General features: G+C 54.5%; 1 protein-coding gene across 1 annotated transcript; it reads left to right on the plus strand.

Annotated features, from left to right (window-relative positions):
• The first annotated feature begins 1,468 nt into the window (after positions 1-1,468).
• MMP28 (matrix metallopeptidase 28) lies at positions 1,469-23,381 on the plus strand. Its single transcript, XM_053910750.2, has 8 exons — positions 1,469-1,864; positions 11,173-11,252; positions 11,495-11,679; positions 16,509-16,739; positions 18,446-18,691; positions 20,391-20,540; positions 20,863-21,030; positions 21,877-23,381. The coding sequence occupies exons 1-8, from the start codon at positions 1,754-1,756 to the stop codon at positions 22,269-22,271; spliced, it is 1,566 nt and encodes a 521-aa protein (XP_053766725.1). The 5' UTR covers positions 1,469-1,753; the 3' UTR covers positions 22,272-23,381.
• The last annotated feature ends 100 nt before the right edge of the window (positions 23,382-23,481 follow it).

A 23,481-nucleotide genomic window follows, 5' to 3' on the forward strand; every position in this document is an offset into this window, starting at 1 on the left:
CAACTCTGTGGCCCCAGCGGAGTCCTCGCACAGCGATGCGCTAGTGAAAAGCGCCGTTTTCTCATTGGTCTGCCAGAGGAACGTCTAATTGGTTCTCCTGGATGAGTGCCCCATTTTCATTGGTCAACTGGGAGGTGGGTGGGGCCTATTCCAATTATTCCGCCCACAGGAACTCCAGTTTCCAAGAGGGCTGTTTAATCAAAGAGGAGCCTTTTAATTATTCCTCCACCATCCCAGACCAGTGTGGCTCAGTCGGTTGGCTTCGTCCTGCAAAGCTGAAGGTCTCTGGTTAGATTCCCAGTCAGGGTACATGCCTGGGTCTCTGGTTTGGTCAGGGTGGGTAGGAGAGCCAACCAATCCATATTTCTTTCTCTCTCCCTTCCTTCCCCCTTTCTAAAATCAATGAATAAATAAAAAAATTTTAAACATTTCTCCACCAGAGTGACACCTTTTTCTAAGTAACAAAAGCACTCTGTGTATCAACAAACCTTCTGAGGCCCTAAGCCTTAGGATAAGAGTACTTCCTTACATTTGTCCAGCACTTCACAGATTACAAATGACTGACATACATCAACTCATCTAATCCACACAATTCCAGAGGTAGGTGTCACTGTGCCATTTCCACTTTACAGCTTAGCAAACTAACAAGACAGACAAGAGAGACAGTCGCCTGCTTTCAGGTACTACGGCAGATGATGAAATCAGGTTACTTTTGCTCAGAGTGGGTTTAGATAACCAAGGCTTTCGCATAAATCATTTCTCTCCACCTTTACTATGATTGTGTGGGAATCATACGCCAGGCACTTGATACCCATTTTCTCTTTTCACCGTCTCGCATCTCCAGGAACTAAATATCACTTGCTCTCATTTTGTTTATGAGGACGCTGACACATTAGCTAAATCCTTTGCCAAAGGTCACAATGCTTGCAGGCTGCCACTTATTAGACATGTGCTTCATAATGCCAGGCACGGTGCTGAGTTACAGGCATTACTCTCTCGTTAAATGCTCCCTACATGATATGATACTGAGATTATTATCCCCAGTTAGTGATGAGAAAAGTCGGTTCAGAGAGGGTGGTTGACCATACAGCCAGCAGGGAGTTGAGGCAGGATTCACACAGCTTGCAAAAATAGCAGATAGGAACTCAAAATCGATTGTCCCACTCCAGGTTCTCGTCGCCCACAGCCTAGCTGAAAGAATCAATGACCCTCAGGTAGGCCAGGGCCCCTCTTACAGAGGTCGTAGGTAGCTATAACCGCCAGGAGAAGACCCTTTCCCCCCACTCCACCCCACGCGGCTCTCCCCAGAGCTATCTGAATCAACTCCAGGTGGCGAGCGAGAGAACGGGTCTGCGGGGTGGCGGCGGGCACCGGGCGCGGCCAGCGGAAGAGGCTCCGGGACGGGCGCGCGTTCCAGCAGCGGAGTGGGATGGGTGGGGCCGCAGGCACGGCTCCCGCCCCCCTCCTCCCTCCCTCCCTCCCTTGCCTTCTGGGTCTCCCGGGCGGGTGACCCACTCAGCAGACACTGCTGGAACTGGACAAACTCCGACTGGCTCCGGGCGAAGCGTCCGAGAGGAGCGGCCCTACGCGCGGAGACTGTGGACTGGGGACCCCCTGGGACCTTCCCCCTCCGCACGCGGCGGCGCAGAGCCGGAGCATCCGCGGAGCCCTGGGCGCTGCTGACCGCTGACGAGCTGCCCTGTGCTCCTCAGCTCCCCACTCCCCAGCGCTCCGCCGCAGGGACGGCGGCGAGATGGCCGTGCGGGGGGGCCTCCTGCTGCGCGCCCTGCCGCTGCTGCTGTGGGGCGGCCTGCACGCCCAGTTCGCGGAGCGCGCAGGCCAGGAGCTGCGCAGGGAAGCAGAGGTAAGGGGTGTGTGCGGGGCGGAGCGGGTCTGCCCGACCGAGACCCGCCAGAACTCTGCATCCAGGCTCCCAGCTGTCCCGTCTGAGCTGCCGGTCGGCGTTACCCCTCCCCCTGTCCTCCGCACCCTTCGCATTGCACACAAAGAACCTGCCGCAGCCTTCTCCCCCGAGTCAGGGCTGGGGCCGCACAGGCACGCGGATCTGCGTGGACTTTCCCGGGCGGGGGAAGGAGGGAGAGACAAGATGGGACAGACAGACGAGAGCTCAGAGAGAGGGAGCCCCTGCACCCTAGTTTGGCACGGAGCCACTGCCCCTCACCGGGGAGACTTGGCAGTTCATTCATCGGATGCCTCAAGCCCTCCCCGAGTGGGAAACACCGTGGCAGCCCCTAGGCTGGTGCGGTGCAGAGGGTACCGCTGACTGGGCTGGGACACCGGTGACAGAACCGGCTTTTCCGGGCGGATGCTGCCACTAACCAGCTGGGGCAAGTCGGCGCCCGGGCTCGGAACTCGTTTCTTCCATAGTAAAATGGTGTACTGCTCTGGAGAGCTGCTTCTGTGCAGCTTGCAACAGTGCTTCTGGACTGAACTTAAGAAGAGCGGGCAGGAAGGTGGCGATGAGCCTTAAAGATTTCCGACCTCATTTTCCTCCTTTGAACTCAAGGGCTTGTTGTAGGGTGCATAAGGGAGAACTTTTGTGAGGTAGGAGTGGGCATGGACTTGGGACATCTACTTCCTAGATTAGGGTGATTGTAATAACACACCAGTATCATATCTTTCTTCTTCAAAGAAGCATTTCTGTCTGTGTTCTTAGCTCTTCTCTAGAATAATAGGACTGGGGTCTCCACTATTTGAAGGTGAAGAGACGTGAGTTAAGTTCTAAATTACTGAGCCCAGCGCTCTTCCCTGAGACTCTCGCTCACCTAAGAACATGATTCCTTAAAAAAAAAAAAAAAAAAAAATCATTCTTGCTCTAAAACTGCCGGCTGAGAGCTTCTCGGTACCCTCCCACTCCCCTTCCCTGGAGGAGGCAGGCTGAGCCGGGGGAACGGAGGAGGGCCCTGGCTGAGTCGCTCTTCCTCCCATCAGCCAGCTCCGGTCACTGCCCCGGAATGCCTCGGGAATGTCGCTGCTGCAACAAGGAGGTCCTTTCTCGGAGTCCCCTTCCAAGCACTGGTGTGGGGCCCTGTGCTTCAGGACGGTTAAGAATCACTTTGTTCCTCTGAATTTAGACTCTTACAACATCAAGTGCACAGGCTTTGTGGTCCCAGGAGAAAGCTTCTGTCTTCCAAGCCAAGGCTTGTTCCGAGTCCCACCCCCACCTCCCCCCAAGTCCAGGAGATCCCGGGAGAAGAGAGACAACGTCCGTGTCTCCGATGCCTATGGCGGCCCCAGAGGGAGAGGGAGAGGATTTCATCTCGGGGGGGGGGGGGGGGGGGGGGGGCGGGGGGCCGCGCTTGGGAAATATAGTATCTACCAGATTGAGTCTCTTTCAGTCTTTTTAACATGATTTGGAGGGAGGGGATTTTTAACTCTGATAACAAGAAATATTTTTAGAACATTAAAGTCTCTGGAAATGTGTAATGGGTGTGTAATGTCTCCATGTGCCTATACATGTACATACATGTGTGTGTATATATGTGATCTGGTGTGTGTGTCAGTATGTCTATATGTGTTTCTTCTGCATGTGGCCAATTGCATGGTCTTCAGTGTCAGACTGATCTGTGTGTAAACCATACGTTCAACCTCTATGAAGCTGTTCTCTTCTCTGTACAATGGGGGCTAAAAATGCCTACTTCAAAAGACTAGGGTGTGGTTTCGTTGGGATGATGCTGGCTGGCAGCACCACCCCCCAGGACATAGAAAGTGTCTAGAAAAGGAAGCTGCTCTCAGGGTGGTTGTTGTTGGTGTCTTTATCGTTGTTTTAGAGAATAGTAAGGCAACTATTTTCAGCATTGGACACCAGACAGCACAGCGCTGTGGCTCCTGAGATGGTGGTGTGGTTACTATGGCTACATGGCGCATTTCCCCGAAACCTAGTAAAGTAAAACAACCGTTTACTATGTTCATAGATACCGCGGGTCAGAATTTCAAACAGAGCCCTTCAGGGCCTCCTGTCTCTGTTCTACAGCATCCGAGATGGAACCATCTGAAGGCTGTTTACTCACCTACCTGGTTGGTGGCCGGTGCTGGCTGTCAGCTCCGGGCCTATCCACAGGGTCTCCCCACATGGCCAGTTTGGGCTGCCTCAAAACACGGTGGCTGGGTCTCCAAGATGAGTGTTCAGAGCAAGAGAAGGGGATGGGGGCAGAGAGAGAGAGGCCGAAGAACTTGCGCCCTCCTTAGGACCTAGAGCCCCAGGAAGGTGGGTAGCGTCACTTCTGCTGGAGCAGTCACAGAGGGGAGGGGACATGGATCCCACAATCGGTGGGAGGGATCTGGAAGTCACTCGGTAAGAAGAGCATGGAAATGGGAGCTGGTGTGGTCCTTTAGGGAAATCCCACCACACAGAGTAAACCCCATGATGACGCCAGCTCTTGGGAGATACAAGTCCCTGACCTCCCTGACCTCCCTGACCGCAGCGCGGGAACCAGACCCCAGTGGGGCAGAGCAGTCCTACTGAGCTCTCGGGCAAAGGTCAGAGTTCAGGACACAGAAGGAAAGAAATAATAAAAACAAGCGGTGTGAGCTTGTTATTTCCTTCACTTCTTCAGGCTGCAGTTTCCTCCACTGTGAAATAAGGGAGTCAATTTTAAGAAGTTTTAAGATTCTCTCTAGTGCTAACATTCTTTGGCTTGGGTGTGTTTGTACGCCTGTGCGTGCGTGTGTGTTTACATTTCATCTGCCTGTGTGTCCGTGTCTGTCTGGCTGGGCGTGTCTGGGTCCCCGTGTCTCTGTGTGCATCCCTGTGCCCTGAGTGCATGGCTGTATGTGTCCCCTCTGTGCACACAAAGTAATAAAGTTGAGGGCTTTCTGGAGTGGGCTTCGCCTGGGCGGAGTCTGACTGCTTACAAAGCTGCATTATGAACAGTCTCATTGTCGCCCGCTTGGGAAAACTAGGGCTGCTCACAACACGAGTGAGTAGGAAGGGCCTCCACGGCTGAGATGCAAGATTGAGAGTTAATGAGTGACATCACCCCAACCCCACTCCCATTCCCAGCTGGGCCCTCCCCTGTTCTTGGGCGACACACACGATCCCAAGGGATCCATCAACCATGTTTTTGCTCAGACCTTCCTTAGAACCACCGGGCAAACATATCCAGGACCTGCCTTCCACTCAGTGGTCTGCGTGTATCCGCACAGCTCCTCCCGCTGTGCCGCGCTACAGGGGCTGGGGAATTCGTTTCTCCAGGGAGACACTGGAGCTTCTGTGAGGTACCTGCCCCCCAGAGGCAGTGTCTGTTTCTCACCCCCAGAGCCATTCATTAGACTTCTTGTGAGTCAGAAACTCAGAAGCCTGGGTGTGGAAGCCATTCGCAGGACCTCAGCTCAGTGACTCATGGGTACAGGGGGAAGAGAATTGCAGGAGAGGCTCTGAAAGGTCCCAAAGGACCATGAGTTGGTAAGAAAGCAGTTGTCAAGCCAGCTTGAAAACCAAGAAATCTAGTGAAAACTGCAGGGTGGAAGCAGGAGCAAGGAAGAGAGAGAGACAGGTGGATTATTCTTCCTCAGCCCAACCTTGGTTAGGCCATCGTTTTGTGCCTTAAATTTAGCCCCACAAGCCTAGTGAACACCAAGAGTCCCTACAGCGTGGTTATTTGACATTAGAAAAAGTACAAGAGCCGTGGTTGGTGTGGCTTAATGGGTGAATTGAGTGCCGGCCTGCAACCAAAGAGTCGCCAGTTCGATTCCCAGTCAGGGCACATGCCTGGGTTGTGGGCCAGGTCCCCAGTATGGGGCTCACAAGAGGCAACCACACATTGATGTTTCTGTCCCTCTCTTCCTCCCTCCCTGCCCCTCTGTCTAAAAATAAATAAACAAAATCTTTAAAAAGAAAGAAAATGTAGAAGATAGGGTATGGATGGAGCCTGCCCAGCTAATGTTTTCCAACACCCTTAAGGACAGAAAGTGAAAGAAGGAGCAGCGGGATACAGTAAGAGGTATCGAGGTTACACCCAGACAGACCTCTGTGCCTATAAGACTAGGGACAATGGAAAGGAAGAGTAGAGAAACAGAATCAGAGGGAAGGGCAAATTTTTGCCCAAAATAACAGAAAGCGGCCAAGTTGGTCCCACTGCTCCAAGGCCTTAGGTGGACCCCTGGGACCAGTGAGCAAGAGCTAAGCACCCTGGAGTCAGAGGTGTGTCTTTGTGAAGGAGCATGCTTTGGTCCCCTGGAATACCTGTGGCTTGTCAGATGGCTGGTTTGGGCTGTGACGGGAGGGGTGACCCCAGCCTCTGCTGAAAGCCAAGTCTGTGGCCCGAGCAGCTTCTTCCCTCTGCTCTGCCCCTGGACCTGCTTGCAGAGGGGTTCGAACAAAACCAGCTGGAAGGAGCCCCAGTTTTGCCTCTTTCTTCCTGCAGGGCTGTCTCCCCAGTGGGGAGAACTGCTTGGCCCCTGCTCCTTCTGTTTTAAAGCCCCTGAGTCACTTGTTTAAATGTGCAATGAAACATCCTGTGTCCGAGGGGTCAGACTCATACACTGAGTCGGTCATCTCCGAGACCCCACCGTCCCCTGAGACTTACTTTCCGCGTCTTTCAAACGGGAATGGTAACACCTCTCCTGTTTATATTCTTGCACGGTGGTTGGGAAGCTGAAGGAAGCTGTAAGCCCCATAAAAGCTCTACAACGGGGAAGAGCTCACTGTACCCCTGACTATCGGAAGACATTTTTACTTATGGGACATGCACGGCAGAATGCCGACCGCCACCCCTTGCATCTTGTCTTGGTTAATCATGTATGAATTCGGCAAAAGATGTATGAATGACAGGCACAGTCAGGGACAGTGCCTAAGAAAAGATGAAAATTCTGATGAAACATAATGTGAGATGGAATAAATCATAGGGAAAGCGACACGGTTTCTCATTGAGCTTGCCATTTTGCAATAGTTCAATTCCTCGTTTCATTTTTGCTGCCGCAATTCTTTGATATGGAGGGTGCCACAGCCGTGCCGTGGACCTGAGACTGGGAGCTGGCCCCTCCCAGACTTCCAGCAATAAGGCTTTGTGAGTATAGAGGGGAAAATACTGTTTTTAATGGGACAATTATCATCAAGCTTCCCCAAAGCATCTTCTTACTGGATTTTCATGGCGCTCCTATAAGAAACATAAGCGGTATTCTTATCCCCATTTTATACCTTGGGGGCACAGAGAGAGGTTGAGTAACTTTTTCATTGTTCACATAGGCAATCAGTGGCAGAAGCAAGGCTACAAAAATAGACAGAAGTGGAGGATATCTTACCTCTGATCCAACCCCCGCATTGTACAGAAGAGGAAACTACGGCCCAGAGAGGCACAGGGCTTGCCTAGGGACACACAGCTAGCAGCAGCCCCAGGAATACAACTCGAGACAGTCAGTGAAGGCAGGGTTCTTGTCCTGCCAGGCCAGTGACTCAGAGCCCCTGACTCAGGCCGAGTCCCTGGCTCAGGCCTGGATTCGTTTTGCTGTCGCTACTGCTAGTCCTGCCCAGCTCCGAAACAGCCAGAATTTCCCCGTCCCTCGGGCATCAGATGGGTTGGGCCCTACACGCCCTCCCCCGACAAGTCAGGGCGAATGCAAGACTAGAACCCCCAGTGCCCTGATTCCACCCAGCTTTCTGGGTCCCAGGAAGAACCATTTTTGTTTTATGCAAACACCCCAGCCGTTCCCAGGGCTTTTCAGAGGCAGCTTCCCAAGAAAGTGGCCCCAGCCATGACCAGGTGGGTGAGGCAGGTTGGCACCAGCTTTTAGGCCCAAGCAGGGTGAATCACCCAAGGGGCACAGCCTTGGGCTCCCCCGGAGAGGAGGGGTGGAGAACAGGAAAGAGAGAAAGCCTGGTGTTCGAACTGCAAGGCAGAGAGGAGCAGCCGGCCCGGGTACTACATCCACGAACAGGGACAGGGAGACCCGGGGTGGAGCTCAGACAGGTCCTGGGAGGAACGGGGCCCCAGGAAAACTGCAGCCTAGAAGGGAAATGACTCCTCCAAGGCGGTTCGTGTCAAGCTGGGACCAGAATGAGAGCTCCAGCTCTTTTCCCGGCTCCCGTTGCTGCACTGTCCCCTGCCCCACAGCCCTGCTCTGACACACGCAGCGGTGTTTCTGTCACCTCTGCAGGGGTAAACTGAGGCACAGTGAATGGACTCACAGAAGAGGGTTAGGGACAGCTCCAGGAGCAGAGGTGTCTCAACCCCGCCTCCACCTCACCAGGGACGTAGGTCTGCCCACTTCGCCAGACCTTTAGAGCTCTCAGCGCTGACAGTATTCAGACCTTTAGAGCTCTCAGCGCTGACAGTATTAAGGGAACACTTCCTTGTAATTAAAATGTTTCTAATTATAGGTATATTAAACATAAACTAAGTATAAGGGTGTTCTTAAGTCCTGGTAATCTCCATAATAACACTTCAGTGCTTTTATGGAAATATAAAATGTCAAATTCTTAACATTTCTTTTTCTCATTCTTTTGGCGTCTCTTGGCTGGTGCCGGGAAGATGTGCTCGCGGCGTCCCGGGGATTCAGCGATGCCTTGCAATCCGCAGGGTCCCAGAGATGAGTCAGGAGAAAGACCTGCCCTCTGATGGACCCCTGAAAAAGACCTCCGCCCCCATCACGCCCCCACCCGACCTTGCCTGCCAAAGTACCAGGCACAGGCCCAGCCAGGAAACAGGAGACGCTGCTAGTCAATTTCCCCTCCCTCCTCCTGCTCTGGCCAAGGTTTCTCAGTTCCAGAACTGCAGCCAACTCCGTGATAAGGGCTGGGTGGGTTTGGGGGGAGGGACATGGGGAGTGCCAGCCTGTTGGCCTGTGACCCAGTCTCTTCCAAATCATTCACTCAGCAAAACTGCTTCTGTGGAGGCTTTAATTCCCTGGCTTCCCTCAAAAAGCCTCTCTCTCCAATCCTCACCAGGGGAAAGGGAGGAGGCAAGAAAGAGAGAGCCAGGCACCTGGCTGGGGTGAGGCAATCCTGGGATAGAGCACCTGAAATTAAGAACCTCATTCAAAGCCATTCCTGTCTTACAGATGAGTTGTATTCTAAAAGTCTGCTGTTAATTTTCCCTGTATGTTAAATCAGCTAGATTAACTGTTTATTGAGCATTTACTACATACCAGGCACTAAACTGGGTGTGCATTGCTTTATTTAATCCTTCTGAGCTTCCTCTGGGGGTTACCCTTGTTCTCACATTGCGGGTGAGGAAATGGAGGCTCAGAGAGAGTAAGTAATTTGTCCCTGGCCACCCAGCAGGGTCAAGGTTAGGAATAGATTCTGGCTTCCAAGCCCAGTGGCTATTCCATGATGCCACACTCTCTTAAGCAGTAAATAGTCTTCCAGATTAAGTCGCTAGAACCCCTTTAATCTGTTATGCGTCCCAAGCACGGTACACACGAACAAAGGGAAAAAAGAAAGCAATGGTGCTGAAATTATAATAAGGTAGCACAGAAAAACAATAAAACAGACTTGGGAAGTGTTTTGTTGTCTAGAATAAGGGCCCCGTGTGGAAAGTGGCTTTATTGGGCCATGGAGGTCGCTCACGGCGGATGGAAATCCACCAAGAGAAGGCTGGGTACTTGCAAAGGTTTTTGGGCTGGTGATCCTGGCCCAGTGTCTAGTTTCTCTCCCATTTTGTGCCCGCTCTTGAGGCAGCAGCTGTGATTCATTGTAGGTGATCTGAGCTAAGATACACAGCAAAGAAAAGTGAGTAAGAGAACAGGAGATTATTTCTGTCTAGGTAACACAGCAAGGAGGGGTAAAAGGGAAGAGGCAATGTGTGTCTGTGTGAGAATTAAGGGGCAGAGGTGACATTAAAGAATCCATTCACAGAGCTTTGTCATTAAGAAGGGCAAGCAGGGAGGCATGTGCTTGGATTGCCCCTCAGGGTAGATCTGGTGGCAGGTAAGGACAACAAGTCACACGCTTCCTTCCACTGGCTTTCAAGAACATGGTCACTGAGAAAGCAGCTTCCAGGTATACGAGGGTGGGCACTGAGTAAAAGGCATTTAGAGGGTGGGATGTTCTTGTACTAATTTCCCGGGAGGATCTCAGCCGGATCCACAGTCAGGGGTGTCCGATCTGCGGCCTCGGGGTTGCATGCAACCCAGGATGGCTGTGAATGTGGCCCCAACACAAAATCGTAAATTTACTTAAAACGTTTATGAGATTTTTTTTTTTTTGGTTGTTATTACCTATCACGGTGTATTTAATGCGTGGCCCAACACAACTCTTCTTCCTCCAATGTGGCCCAGAGACTCCAAAAGGTTGGCCACCCCTGAAAGCTGGCAGATTCCAGCTAGTCCCCTGAGCTTGGGGACCACACCGCCAGTGCCATGTGGCACCACGAGAGTTCATCCTAACCGCACCGCCCTGATCTGCCCCTCCTCCAGGCTTCCTCATACTGTCAATGGCCCCATCTTCTGAGGCAAACGTTTAGGAGCCATTCGGGATTCCTCCCTTTCTTTTACTCCTCACAATTCAACCATCAGGAAGATGAAAAGAAAACTCACATTTCTGACCCTGGCTGGCAGCAGCCCACCTCTCTCTCTGACATGCCCTGCCGCTCACACCCCCTGTGCTCCAGCCTCCTTTCTGTTCCTTAAACAGTCAGGGCCCTTCCCAGCTCAGCTTTGGCATTTGCTGCTCCCTCTGCCCGGAATGCCCTTTCCCACCTTGTTGCATGGCTAGTTTCTTCGCATTTTTTAAAGATCTTATTTATTTATTTTTAGAGAGAGGGGAAGGGAGGGAGAAAGAGAAGGAGAGAAACAACCATGTGAGAGAAAAACCTCGATCAGTTTCCCCTCATGTGGTGCTGGGGTGGGCAGGCTAAACCCACAACCCAGGCATATGCCCTGACCAGAATCGAACCCGCAACCTTTCGCTTTACAGGACGATGCCTGACCAACCAGTCAGGGCTGCTTGGCCAGTTTTAAAAATGAGGAAGCTAAGTTTCAGAAATATTGAGTGACTTACCCAAGACCATCCAGCTTGTCAGTCGTTGGTGGCCTGGGGCTAAGTCCAGGTTCGTCTGCCTTTGACCCCAGGGTTTTTCTGCCTTAGCTCTTAGACCCTGTCGGGACAAGGGGTGAGGCCAGGCATTATGCAGGCAGCATGGATGCTTGGAAACCAAGGGCGGGAAAGGAAGCCACAGAGTGGGAAAGGCTGACGCTCCCCCTCTCCCCCAGGCATTCCTGGAGAGGTACGGCTATCTCCGTGAACAGGCCTCCCAGTCTCCCTCCTCATTGCGACTCAGCAATGCCATCAGGTAGGATGAAGGGGTATGGAGCACTTGGGATGGAGGGGCGGAAGCTTGGGGTGCCTCCTCCCTCCTGCGGGAAGGCTGCCCCCCCAGGTGGGTCCAGGGGGCCATGCTCCATTGTCTCTCCCCACCCACCCACTCACCCCCTACCGGGTCCCAGCCTCCTACCGGCTCCAGGGAAGCTCCCTGCGCTCACCCCCTCCACCCACCCTCCCTTTGTGGTCCTTTCACTCAATTCCTCCTGACAGGGAGTTCCAGTGGGTGTCCCAGCTGCCCGTCAGTGGCGTGCTGGACCCCGCCACCCTGCGCCAGATGGCACGGCCCCGCTGCGGGGTTGGGGACACCGACGGTCAGGCAGCCTGGACCGAGAGGGTCAGCGCCCTGTTTGCTGCACGCCGCGCCAAAATGCGTAGGAAACGCTTTGCAAAGCAAGGTGAGCTCTGAAAATGTAGCGAGGATGGATTCCCCACCATCCTGAGGCCCCGTGGCCTGAACACCGGCTCAGCCTGGGGCGGGGGAGGAGGGCAAACAGCGCCTCTGGGACTCGGGACCACGCTTGTGAACACAGACATTTAAACCAGAATTATACCCGTGCTGACGGGGTTTCACTGTACAAGTATTTTCCAGAGCGAGCCCCATCGAGCTCACTTAACTCCCGAAGCACTTTGCTCTGCCTGGCAGTTAAAGGGTGTCAACATTTTCCTTTATATTTTACTGGAGTTAGTTTCATCAGAATCAGTTCTCTTTCCTAAGAATTATGCGACAAAGATGTGATTCACTGATCAGTTTGATTCTGTCCATTGCACATTTTTTACAGCCTTATTGAAATACAATTCACACACCATGCAATTTACCCACTGAAAGCGTACAATCCGGGGCTTTCAGTGTGTTTGTAGAATTGCTCAACCATCACCACAATCCAATTCTGGAACATTTTCATCGCCGCAAACAGAAACCCCATACCCATCGGCGGTCACTCCCCACCCCCCTGCCCCAGCTCCTCGTACCCGTTAGTCTACTTGCTGTCTCCGTGGATTTGTCTGTTCTGAACATTTCATCATAACACATTTACACACTGTGCTTCCTGCTGTTATGATTTAGTTTTGTTTCTTCCTTCATCTTCCTCTTTCTTTTTTTTTTTGGCCAAATTCAATTTTCCAAGGTCAAATGTTACTGATCTAAGATGTATAAAGCTTTTATTCTTTTACCAATTCTTCGTCAACAAGTTTGCAGTGTATGATTTTAACATCTTGATTGCGTTTACTAATTCTAATTTTCTCTAGTCAATTTTTGCAATTTCCGAGATTTCTAACAAAATGGGGCTCTTCAGTCAGCTTTTCATCTGTAATTCATTTTATCTCCAGCCCTTTGGGCTGTTGCATCTTTGAATTTGCATTAACTGCTTCTCCCAACAACATCCAGGCACATTGTTTTTATTTCTTAGCTAATCCAAAAGGAAATTGTGGGCATTTCCCCTCAGCTATCGGAGAAGGGCTGCTCCCCGGTGTTTGCGAATCCAGCGTGACTGTGTCTATCCTCCCAGCCACTCTGGGTCCCCGGTATTGACCACTGTGCTCTGGGCAGCAGAGCAGAAGGCCAAGCAGGAGGCCAGGAGGTGCCCGTGGAGCAGGAAGAGCAACGGCCCTGGAGCTGGGGCTCTGGGTTCAGCCGCGGGCTGGTCCCTTTGCTCTGTTTCCTCATCTGAGACACAGGCCTCTCAGACTGCAAAGGAGAGCTGAGCCCCGATAACCAGTGGGGAGGGGCTTGTGAGGATGCGCGGGAAAATGGGGCAGTCCCAGACGCAGTCTCAGCGCCGACACCTCCAGGCTAGAGTTTATGGAGAACTGAGACCATGCCTCCTGGGCCTTTAGGGCGTCACCTGAGCGCCCAGGATGCCGCCTCCTAGCAACATCTCATCTTCTCGCGCCCCAAGGGAGAATGCGAGGGAGTCTCCGTCACTGTCCACTTTGAAGCACCCCTTTTAGATGGAGGTTTGGGCTAAGGCACCTTCCAGGCAGGCGGCTTCACACCACAGCCTGGCCCCTGTCCCTGTCTGACACTGACCCCTGGTCCAGACAGCGGTGGCCGGGTTAGAGAGAGAATTTTCCTTCTTGGTCACAATATGACCCATGGCAGCTTCACTTCTTTCCCTCCTGAGTGGGAAAATATTCCCTAGAAGGAAGTTGTGGGCTTGGCAGGCGCCGAGCACTTCCTGTGCCTGAGGACAGAAAATGTAGTAATAACAGCGAACACTTTCTGAGCATTTACAATGTGCCAAGCACGGCTGTAAGTAGGTGAACTCGTTTGCTCCGGTGACAGCACTGTGCGAGGGCTGCCAATTTCATCCTCACGTACAGATGCGCAGACCGGTGGGCAAGCTTCCCAGGGCCGGGAGCCTTCTTGTCGTTGGGAGGATTAAGGTGGGGGGTCCAGATGTGGAAACCCCCAGCATAGGGGCAGGTGCTTAAAAAACGACGTGGATCCCTATGCCCGTGACTTTCCATGATGCGTCTGTGCTGATGAAGCCGGGCTCCAGGGTAGAACTGCCAGGTGAAACGCAGAACTCCCCAGTTGAAGTCAACTTCATTCAGGTCAACGACAAATAATTGGTTTGTTTGTATGTACTTATACTTAAAAAATTACTTGTCATTGATCTGAAATTCAGATTTAACCAGACATTCTATAGTCTTATTTGCTCAATCTGGCAACCTCATTCCAAATGCACGCTGCCCTTTGCGCCTGCAGGGCTGATTTTCAATCCCCCCCGCCTCACAGAGCTGGGGTGGGTGGGAGCTCAGAGGTGGAAAAGGGGTGGAAAAGGAAAAAGGGAATGAATGGCCGCTTACTGAGCACCCAGCCGTGCCAGGCAGTTGCAGGTTGCTATTTCATTTCTACAATAAGATAAGTCTCATCAACCCCACTTTGCAGATAGGGACACTGAGGCTTGGAGGTTGTTACGTAAGGTTGTAAGTCCAGGTTCTGAGACTCCGACCCTGTTGTTTCCATGGTAGCAGTTGCCTGTTGGGAGCCAGGAGTCCAGCCCAGGTCCTCCCAAAGCAAGGAATCTAGCTTTCCTCCCTCCCCATCTTTTTCTTTCCTCTTCCCTTTTAGATTTTAGATTGAGGGTATGGGGTTCTGCTGTGGCCTGGGGATCGCCGTGGAAAGCAGCCCTGCTCAGCCAGGAGACTGGAATGGGCCCTGTGGTGGCCAGCCTGCTCCAGGGACACAAACCTGGAAGAAGACAGGGGACAGGGCTCAGGCTGCTGGCCAGGCAGTTCCTTCCCTCCTGGCAGGCACACCCACAACCCACCCCCCTGCTCCTGTCCCAAGGAAAATCAGTCATTTTCTCTCAATTCCTGTCCCTAGTTGTCCTCCTTATCCCCCCCACCGCCCCCAACACACACAGACTCACCGAGGATTTTTATCCTGCAGGCTGCCACCTTCCTGGGCTACCTAGGACGAGAGGATTGCCCTCCCTCCCTGTTCTTGCCCTTGAAGTGAGGGGCACCCCTAACTGCAAAGAGGCTGCAGGAGCTGCCTCACAGTTTTCTAGAAGCTGGAAATTGGGGGTGGAGAGGAGGAGTCTGGGCATTGGTCACCCATAGTAGGGTGTGAAGGAGCCGGGCACCTGCCGGGCACCAGCCGAGCCCGCGCCCAGGGAAAACTCACAATGCACCAGGAGTGTCCCTGGCAGCGCCTCTGGACGCCAGGCCTCTCCTCTTAGAATCCTCCGTTATTCCCTCCCTGTGGGCTGCTAACTGGCTGGGAGGGGTTGGGTGGCTGCCAGGCCAAACAGGCTGGAGGCAGCATTGCCTTGAATGGAGCTTGGCTCAGGGGTGAGAGAAGGGACACTCCCCTCCCCCAGTCCCCTGGGGGATGGGAAGAGGGAAAGGGTGCCCAGCTCCTCCTGTTCCCTAAGACCCTCCCCCTGACGAAGAGGAGGTTCGCTCTTGCGCAGCCCCTGCTCTGACACACAGAGCCGTGTTTAGGCAAATGTACGAGCCGTGAGTCTTAGCAAACATGCCCGTGATCTGTGTTGGGTAGTGGAAAATGCACTGAGTTAGGTGGCAGGGCCGGGGCTCCTGCTCACTCAGTCTGTGGCCCTGGGGACCGTCTTCCCTGCTCTCATATCCCCCAAATAGAGAGGTGGAATAAGGCAGTGGCTGAATTTCCAGGACTTCACTCCTCTTGCCTGGTCCAGGCAAGGACTTCCCTAGGACAGAGGGCAGGAAGCCCGAAACTTCAATGGCCCCGTCAAGGGGGGCGGGAGCTGTGCCCACCAACCTGGTCTCCTAGCATGTTCAGGCCTGCCCTGCCTACTTGTCACCCGTGCCCCAGGGGCGTGGTCCATTTGGGAAGCTCAGGCCCCAAAAGCATGACTCTTGTGTGTTTTCCTGAGCCCAGGAGTCCCGCCTCCAAGCTGTGAGTCTTCCTCTTGGGGTCACAGTCTCAGTCCCTGAACTTGCAGCGCTCAGAAACAGCCCATGAAAAACTCGGAACATGGGCCTTGTAAGCACCCTGGTCCTGGGTGTGCCGTGAGCCGGAGTTGGGCCCAGGCTAGCTGACCTGGGGCTCGGGCAACGGGCCTGAGTCTCAGGCCTCAGGGAGAAGTTGTGGTTCTGGGCGAAGGAATAGAAACACTTAACTAAGGGGGGATGGAAAAGTTTCTCTGGATCATGGACCAAACACACCCTTTGTTCTTACTTGTTTTCACCTCTGAGCACTCGGGAGTCCCTGAGGAAGTGAGGGGGAAGGCGAGGGGTCAGGGAAGGACCTCGCATAAATGGGTCTTGAGGTCGCTGCCCCAGGCACTAGAAAGGGAGGGTGTGAGGGGTGGAGAGGAGGAAGGGGGTGGTGGCAGGGCTGTGACTCTGGTGGCCCCAGCTCTCCTCCACCCTGACACAGTAGGCAGGGGCTGGGACTTGCTGCAGTGGGAGGTGCAGAGGGCTTTGCAGGCTCAGCCCAGGCTGTGGGGAAGAACAGCCTGGACCAGAGTGCCCTTCAGGTTGGGGAGTTTCCTAGGCAGATGCAGCTTGGCCAAGGCCCTAAGGGACCTCCTTAGGCCAACCCAGTAGACTGGGGACTCTCTGGGACAAGGGTAGCTGGATCTGTCTGAGAGCAGTGTCTCCCGGGGAAATGAGGGGCTCCCCAGAGCAAGGGCTGCATCTTCCCCACTAGATCAGGGGCTCCCTGAGGGAGGGCCTGCCTCCCTATCACACACATTCTGGGACCAGCCCTGGGTTCTGATGGGGCCTCTCTCAGGGGCAGGCAACAAGTGGTACAAGCAGCACCTCTCCTACCGCCTGGTGAACTGGCCGCAGCACCTGCCGGAACCAGCAGTCCGAGGGGCCGTGCGCGCCGCCTTCCAGGTGTGGAGCAACGTCTCAGCGCTGGAGTTCTGGGAGGCCCCAGCCACCGGCCCTGCTGACATCCGCCTCACCTTCTTCCAAGGGGACCACAACGACGGGCTGAGCAACGCCTTCGATGGCCCAGGTGCTGACAGAACCTCTCTCCCACGTGGCAGGAGGGGACCCCAACCAGGAGAGGCAGTGCGTGGAGGGTGGTGGGGTATTTGCTCTCCCTGTGGCCCTGGCCAAGCTGCACCCCCCTGCAAGGAACCCCAGTCTCCTCATCTGTCAGATGGGGAACAGCGGCCCCCGCCCCGTCACGCGCCATATGGCTGTCGGGTCAGACGAGGTTCTGCACGGAAAGTGCTTTGCAAACTCAGAAGAGTATTAACTACTCAGGAGAGTCTTCTGAGGTCCCGTCATCCGTCCCTCGCCCCCGGACAAGCCTGTGCCTGCCTTGTTCCCCAGGAGCGGATGTTCCCCAGACCAAGGTCCTAAAAGCATCCTGAGGCTATCACTACCCTAACCCTGCCCTCCCCCAACCCGCTGTCACTGCCTCAGAGCACGAGGCATCGAACCCACTACCTGCCACAGAGGCGCTTCACAAGCCCATAGCCCACCTGTTTGCCTCCAGCCTGAAGGCGCCTGGCTTTTTACATTTAAACCGCTGTCCTCCTGTTCTGCCCAGCCTGGCCTTCAGAAACTGACTGTAGGTTATCTTCCCAACCTCCCATTCCTCCCCGCTACGGAGCACAGAAACCTGATCAGACCTCTCTGGGACGTACGCCCTTCTGTGGCCTGGGAACTTGGGCCCCCCCCCCCCCCCGCACTCCCCTCAGAGCCCACTCAGAGCAGAGCCACTTCCAGGCTGGGACAAGGGTAGGGCTGGCAGAAATCTGGGCTTTTTGAGAATCCACACGTAGGACACACACAGGCTTGCATGTAACTGATTTCACCCCGTAACATCTACCTGAGATGATTATATCCATCCCCAGGGGGAGGCTGGTAGCTAAGAGAGGACTGGACCGGGAGTCAGGTCTCTGATGCGGGCCAATATCATCACAGTGCAGCCCGCTGCTCCTGCCCCTGCAGAAAGCAGACTGTGGCCCTGAAAACTGCTTGACTGATGAGCTCCATCTGGGGCACCTGCAAGCTGGAGAATGACTGATCCAGCCCACCTCCCTCTGCTCACTCCTGTCACCAGCAGGGAGGTAGAGAGCCACAGAGAGGCCGTGGCAGAGGGAAGGCAAGAGCACGAGAATGTGTATAGTTTTCATGAAAGAAACTGTTCATACACATACACATACCCAGTGCCCAGATCAAGACACGAACGTTACCAACACCCCGGGTGGTCCCATCGTGCTGCATTTTGGGGTAACCATTGTGCCCACTCCTAGGTCTTTGAGAAATTAATTCCTATGGTGCACTTATTATATACGTGTTATATGCTAGGTACTAAGTATATGTAACACACACGGATACACACATCCCTTTTTAATCCTCAGAAAAAAACCCTGTGAGGGAGAACCTCATTATCATCACTGCTTTCACATCAGGAAGATGAGACACAGAGGGGCTAAGACACTTGCCCAAGGGCACGCACCTAGTAGATGGTAAAACCAGGACTGGAACCCAGGCAGCTTGACCCCAGGTTGTATGTACACCGTGCTGCCTCTTAGCGTCCATACCCCACAGCCTAGTCATGTGTTCGCTGCTCCACATTTCAGCTTCAGCCAGACTTAATTAGGAGGGAAATTATGCAGCAGAAAACAGCCCCCCACCCGCCATGGGCGATGGGAGCCTGGGGGCGTCGTGGGCGGCGGCTCCCCTGACTCTCCGCGCCGCCTGCAGGGGGCGCCCTAGCGCACGCCTTTCTGCCCCGCCGGGGCGAAGCTCACTTCGACCGAGACGAGCACTGGTCCCTGAGCCGCCGCCGCGGGCGCAACCTGTTCGTGGTGCTGGCGCACGAAATCGGCCACACGCTCGGCCTGGCCCACTCGCCCGCGCCGCGCGCGCTCATGGCGCCCTACTACAAGAGGCTGGGCCGCGACGCGCTGCTCAGCTGGGACGACGTGCTGGCGGTGCAGAGCCTGTACGGTGAGCCCCCGGCCGTGCCCGTCGCGGTCCCGCCCCTGCCTCCAACCCCCACCCCGCCCCCCGACTCCGACCCTGGCTCGCAGTGCTCGGTACCGGCTCCTCCAATTGGATCCCCCATCCTCGGCTCAGGAATCTGACCTCCCTCATCACAGGTCCTTCCAAATTTTCAGGCTCCACTGAAATCTGAGAAACTTAGAGTTGTCTCGAGCTCCTGCGTCTCCCCCATGCTTGCCCTCTATTAGCCTCCAGGAATTCCTCTGCACAGTCTTTTGTATTCCAGTTGGTGATTCCGGCACCCTCTGCACCCCCACCTCGCCTACGCAGCTCCTCTCACATCCCTGCCCCACCACCTAGACCCAATCCTCAGTCCCACCTCTTCCCCCACCCCAGGCCCCGGGGCTCTCACTCCTGCTCCCTCTGTGCTTTCTGTCTAGTCCCCAACCTTCCCCCAGGCTTGGGCCTCTGCCTGGCGGTGGACTCAGAAAGATCTCCGCTATAACGAACTGGCCAGCTCTGCTGCCCAGGGACCTGCCCCGCCACGGCGCCTTGGGGCTGCCTCCCTCAGCGTGCGCGTGATGCGGCGCAGCCAGGAGCCCTGGGTTCAGGTCTCTCGTCCATTGCTGATTAGTAGTTGCTTTTGGGCAAAGCATTTCCCTCTGAGAAAGTTTTACCTTCTGAGGAAATTGAGGCCCTGCTAACCTCACAAGCCCGTTGTACTAACCTGAGTATGAACATGCGTTGTGGCCTAAGAAACCTGTACAAACGTAGTAACAGCTGCCACCGTCCCGTATGTTGCCGTGTATAATGCACTCCTGGGCATGAGGCACATGGCGTTTTTGGACCAAACTTTCAGGGGGGAAAATATTTCATTTTAATTTGTTAATTCAATTATTTATTTATTTATATTTAGAAACAAAACTGATTATCATATTCCAGGGTATTGGTTTGCGTATGGATATCGTTATTGCTTTCTAGAGTTACACTTTTAATGCATAGCATAAATAAAAGAATGAAAAACATTTATATCGGTATGGAATTAGTACTGCTCATGTATAATGCGCATCCTCATTTTCCCCTAGATTTTGGGCAAAAAAGTGCGCACTATACACGGCCAAATATGGGTATTTCATGAGTGTCTACCAGGGGCCAGGCCCTTAACAAACAGCCCACCCATGAGGCAAGGGTCCCTCTGTCCGCAGACGGGCAGGATGGGGGTGAGAGAGTTTCGGTAACTGTCCAAGGTCACGCAGGTAGGAAGTTGCAGATCGGGATTCAGGAGCCGGTGCCAAATTCTAAGCTTATTGGAGTCTGCCTCACTCTTGTGTGGTGATGTGGTTATTTTAAGTGCCGTAATGAACAGAGCTTGGGCCGCTGAACTCTGCCTTCGTGTCATCTGCTTTGTCCAGGACTCGGGGGAGAGTACTCGCCCCACTTCTCGGTCCCAAACCCTTGCTTGGTCCCCACTCCAATTTTATCTCAGTTGGCGCCTCTTTCCCAGACTGTTTAATAGGAGAGAAGGCTTCTGAATTTAGTGCTATGGTTACCACAAAGACAGTTAGTAACCCCCCGACCCCTGCTCTCCTTCCCGGCCCCTCATATCAGAGGAGGATGAGAGGAACCAAGGAGGGGTTTCCCTGAGACCTCAATACACCCCCCCCGAACACCATGCACTCTTTCCCTCTTCTCCTAACCGGTGCAGGGAAGCCCCAGGGGGGCTCTGTGACCACCCAGCTCCCAGGAAAGCTCTTCACTGACTTTGAGGCCTGGGACCCCCACAGACCCCAAGAAAGGCGCCCAGAAACCCAAGTGCCTAAATATTGCCACTCTTCCTTCGATGCCATTACTGTAGGTAAGTGGTTCCACCCATGCCTTACTTCGGTCTTCCCTCCTTGCCCCACATCTCCAGGGGTCTCCAGAGCTGGCGTTCAAGGTGGGGGAGGGTATAAATTATAAAATCCAGAAATCCCAAGCCACAAGGATTCTGCAAGGTATCAAGCCCAAGCCAGGCAAACCCCTGCTTCTCCGGGCACACTTTCCCTCATGCCCCAGCCGTGTGCGCTGCGCCCTCTCTGGTCAGTTTGGGAAGCTGGGTTCTAGGAATGTACCTTCCCTGAAAGGAAGGGAGAAGGCTGAAGGTCACTGCTCAACTTTTCTCTCATCTCTCTGGGCAGATGGGCAACAGCGACTGTACATCTTTCAAGGGAGCCACTTCTGGGAGGTGGCAGCTGATGGCAATGTCTCAGAGCCCCACCCACTACAGGAAAGGTGGGCTGGGCTGCCCCCCAACATCGAGGCTGCCGCTGTGTCATTGGAGAGTGGAGACTTCTACTTCTTCAAAGGTACCAAGCCTGGGGTGGATGAGAAAGCTGAGACCAGAGAGAAAAGGTGTGCCACTCAAGCCAAAAGATGGGAGGCCTCTCCATTCCAACCCGAGCCTGTGGCTCGGGAGATGCTATCAGGAGGTTCTTCTCGTGGTGGATTGAGGAGGGGGGTATCAAGGTTGTCCTAGAGAGAGAGGGTGGGAGGGTTTCAGAGAAGACTTTAGAAGGAAGCCAAGGACCACTCCTGAGCTCTGCAGCTCAGCAGAAAGTTGTCCTTCCTTGGAACTCTGGCGGTGCGAGGTTGGGCGTGTCACTTAACTCTCGGAGCTTGACATTCTTGAATGGGGAAAACAATCCCTCAGGTTCGTTGGGGGAGAAGGATGAAAAGAATATAATGCCTGAGCAGTGTACAGTCAATTCAGTAAATAGTGTTCACTCATTCATTCAACAAACATCGAATGCCTTCTATGCCCTAGACACAGTGGTGGTGTTGGGATACATTAGTAACAAAGCCAAACTCCCTGCCCTCCTGGAACTATTAGTAGTAATGGCAGTGAAGGAAGCTTGTGGCCTTCCCTGGAGTCCAGTCCTAACCCAGGGAGGGGACCCTGCTACCCAGAGAGGGGGCAGACACGCTCCTTCAGTGCTGTCTGCCCTCTGCTGGCACCTGCTGGAAGTCCAGGCCACAAGAGTCTGCCCCCCACTCTCCAAAACTAAGTATTATTAGCATGATCCACTTTATCACCAGTACTGACCGCCTTGGGCTCCAGCATGAGAGGGAGTAGGGGCATGGGGGACAGACTTGGGGTGAGGACCGAAGGCTGAGAGCTGCCAGCTCACCCCAGCTCTGGCAATGCCCCACAGGGAGTCGATGCTGGAGGTTCCGGGGCTCCAAGCCAGTGTGGGGGTCCCCACAGCCGTGCCGTGCAGGGGGCCTGCCCCGTCACCCCGATGCAGCTCTCTTCTTTCCTCCTCTGAGCCGCCTCGTCCTCTTCAAGGGCGCCCGCTACTATGTGCTGGCCCAAGGCGGGCTGCAGGTGGAGCCCTACTACCCTCGAAGCCTGCAGGACTGGGGCGGTGTCCCCGAAGAGGTCAGCGGTGCCCTGCCCCAGCCAGACGGCTCCGTCATCTTCTTCAGAGATGACCGCTACTGGCACCTGGACCAGAACAAACTACGGGTGACCGCCTCAGGCCGCTGGGCGGCAGAGCTGCCCTGGATGGGCTGCTGGCACATCAACTCAGGGGGCGCCCTGTTCTGAAGGCACACCCGCCTCTCAGTGAACTGTGGGCGCGCTCGTGGCCAGTGTGTGTTCCCTGCCCCAGGGGCAGAAGCTGCTTCGGAAGCCTCCTCCGAGCCTCCCTGCTGATGACCCGGCAGAGAAGTTTGTCTGCGTTTGTTCTCTGGAGAATGTGGCATTGTCTTGGTGCTGTCCCTCCCCGGAGAAGCCAAAAAGGGTCCCAGACTCCATAACCTCTTCGCCAAAGACTCTTTCCTCCCCAAGCCTTGGGGATTTAGCTTTTTTCTGCTAAGGGTGCAGTTCCTGTCTTTGAGGCGGCAGCACCCGGCAACCAGGGAGGATGCAAATGTCGGCAGAGAGGTTGGGACCACTTTGCAAGGCTGTCGCCTTCCCTTCAGGACCATCTGGCTCAATTCTTGCAGAACTGTATTGTATTTAATCAGAGGCCCCACCCCCAGGAAGCCTGGATGGGTTGGGTACAAGGTTTCCCACCTAAGAGGCCCTGAGGAGGATCAGGACCCAGAGCAAGAGGGAGACGGCCGCCGACCAGCTGGACCCCAGTTTTCTGCAGGAGGCTGGAATAAAGAGGTGTCTCCAGCTGGTGGGCCTGGAGGCACGGATCAGCCTTCCTTGGAATAGTTTCCAGTGAGAGCAGGTGGGCATGGACGCTGGAGAGCGGAGGCCATGTTCTTCCCAAGCAAGGACTGGCAGGCTGTGTGCGTGTGGGGGTGGGGGGAGGGGGCCTGCCTCTCTTCAAAGAACTAAATGTCTTTGCCCCGAACACCGCCCCCCCTCCCCCCCCCAACCCCGCCAGCCCTTAGGCCAGATGGAGAACCACGTGTGGCAGGGAGAGGACAGGGGCCTCTGGAGGTCTGCCCTGCTGCTGGCGCTGTGGGCCCTGCAGGCGGGGAGGCGTGCGCACAGTTGCCCCGTTCTCCAGGCCGCACATGCTGCATTCCAGGAGCTCCTGCTGGCTGCCCAAGAATAGCTGGGATTCCTGGAGAAGGAACCAGCTCCCCACACCCTACCGTCGGCCTCGGCCGGTCTCAGCGTTTTAGCATCAGGTTCTCAGGTCCACCTCCCACCTCGCACTCCCCCACCCGCCCCGCCACACCTGCCGGTGCCTCATTTGCGTGCTCATTGACCTCGGCCAGAGAACGGGGCGAATGGTTTGGCAAAGTTCAGCCCTCAGCTCCCCACGGGCATTCCTGACCCTGTGCCTTCATTTTTT

Source organism: Desmodus rotundus, chromosome 9 (assembly GCF_022682495.2).
Source record: "Desmodus rotundus isolate HL8 chromosome 9, HLdesRot8A.1, whole genome shotgun sequence".
Taxonomy (NCBI): Eukaryota; Metazoa; Chordata; class Mammalia; order Chiroptera; family Phyllostomidae; genus Desmodus; species Desmodus rotundus.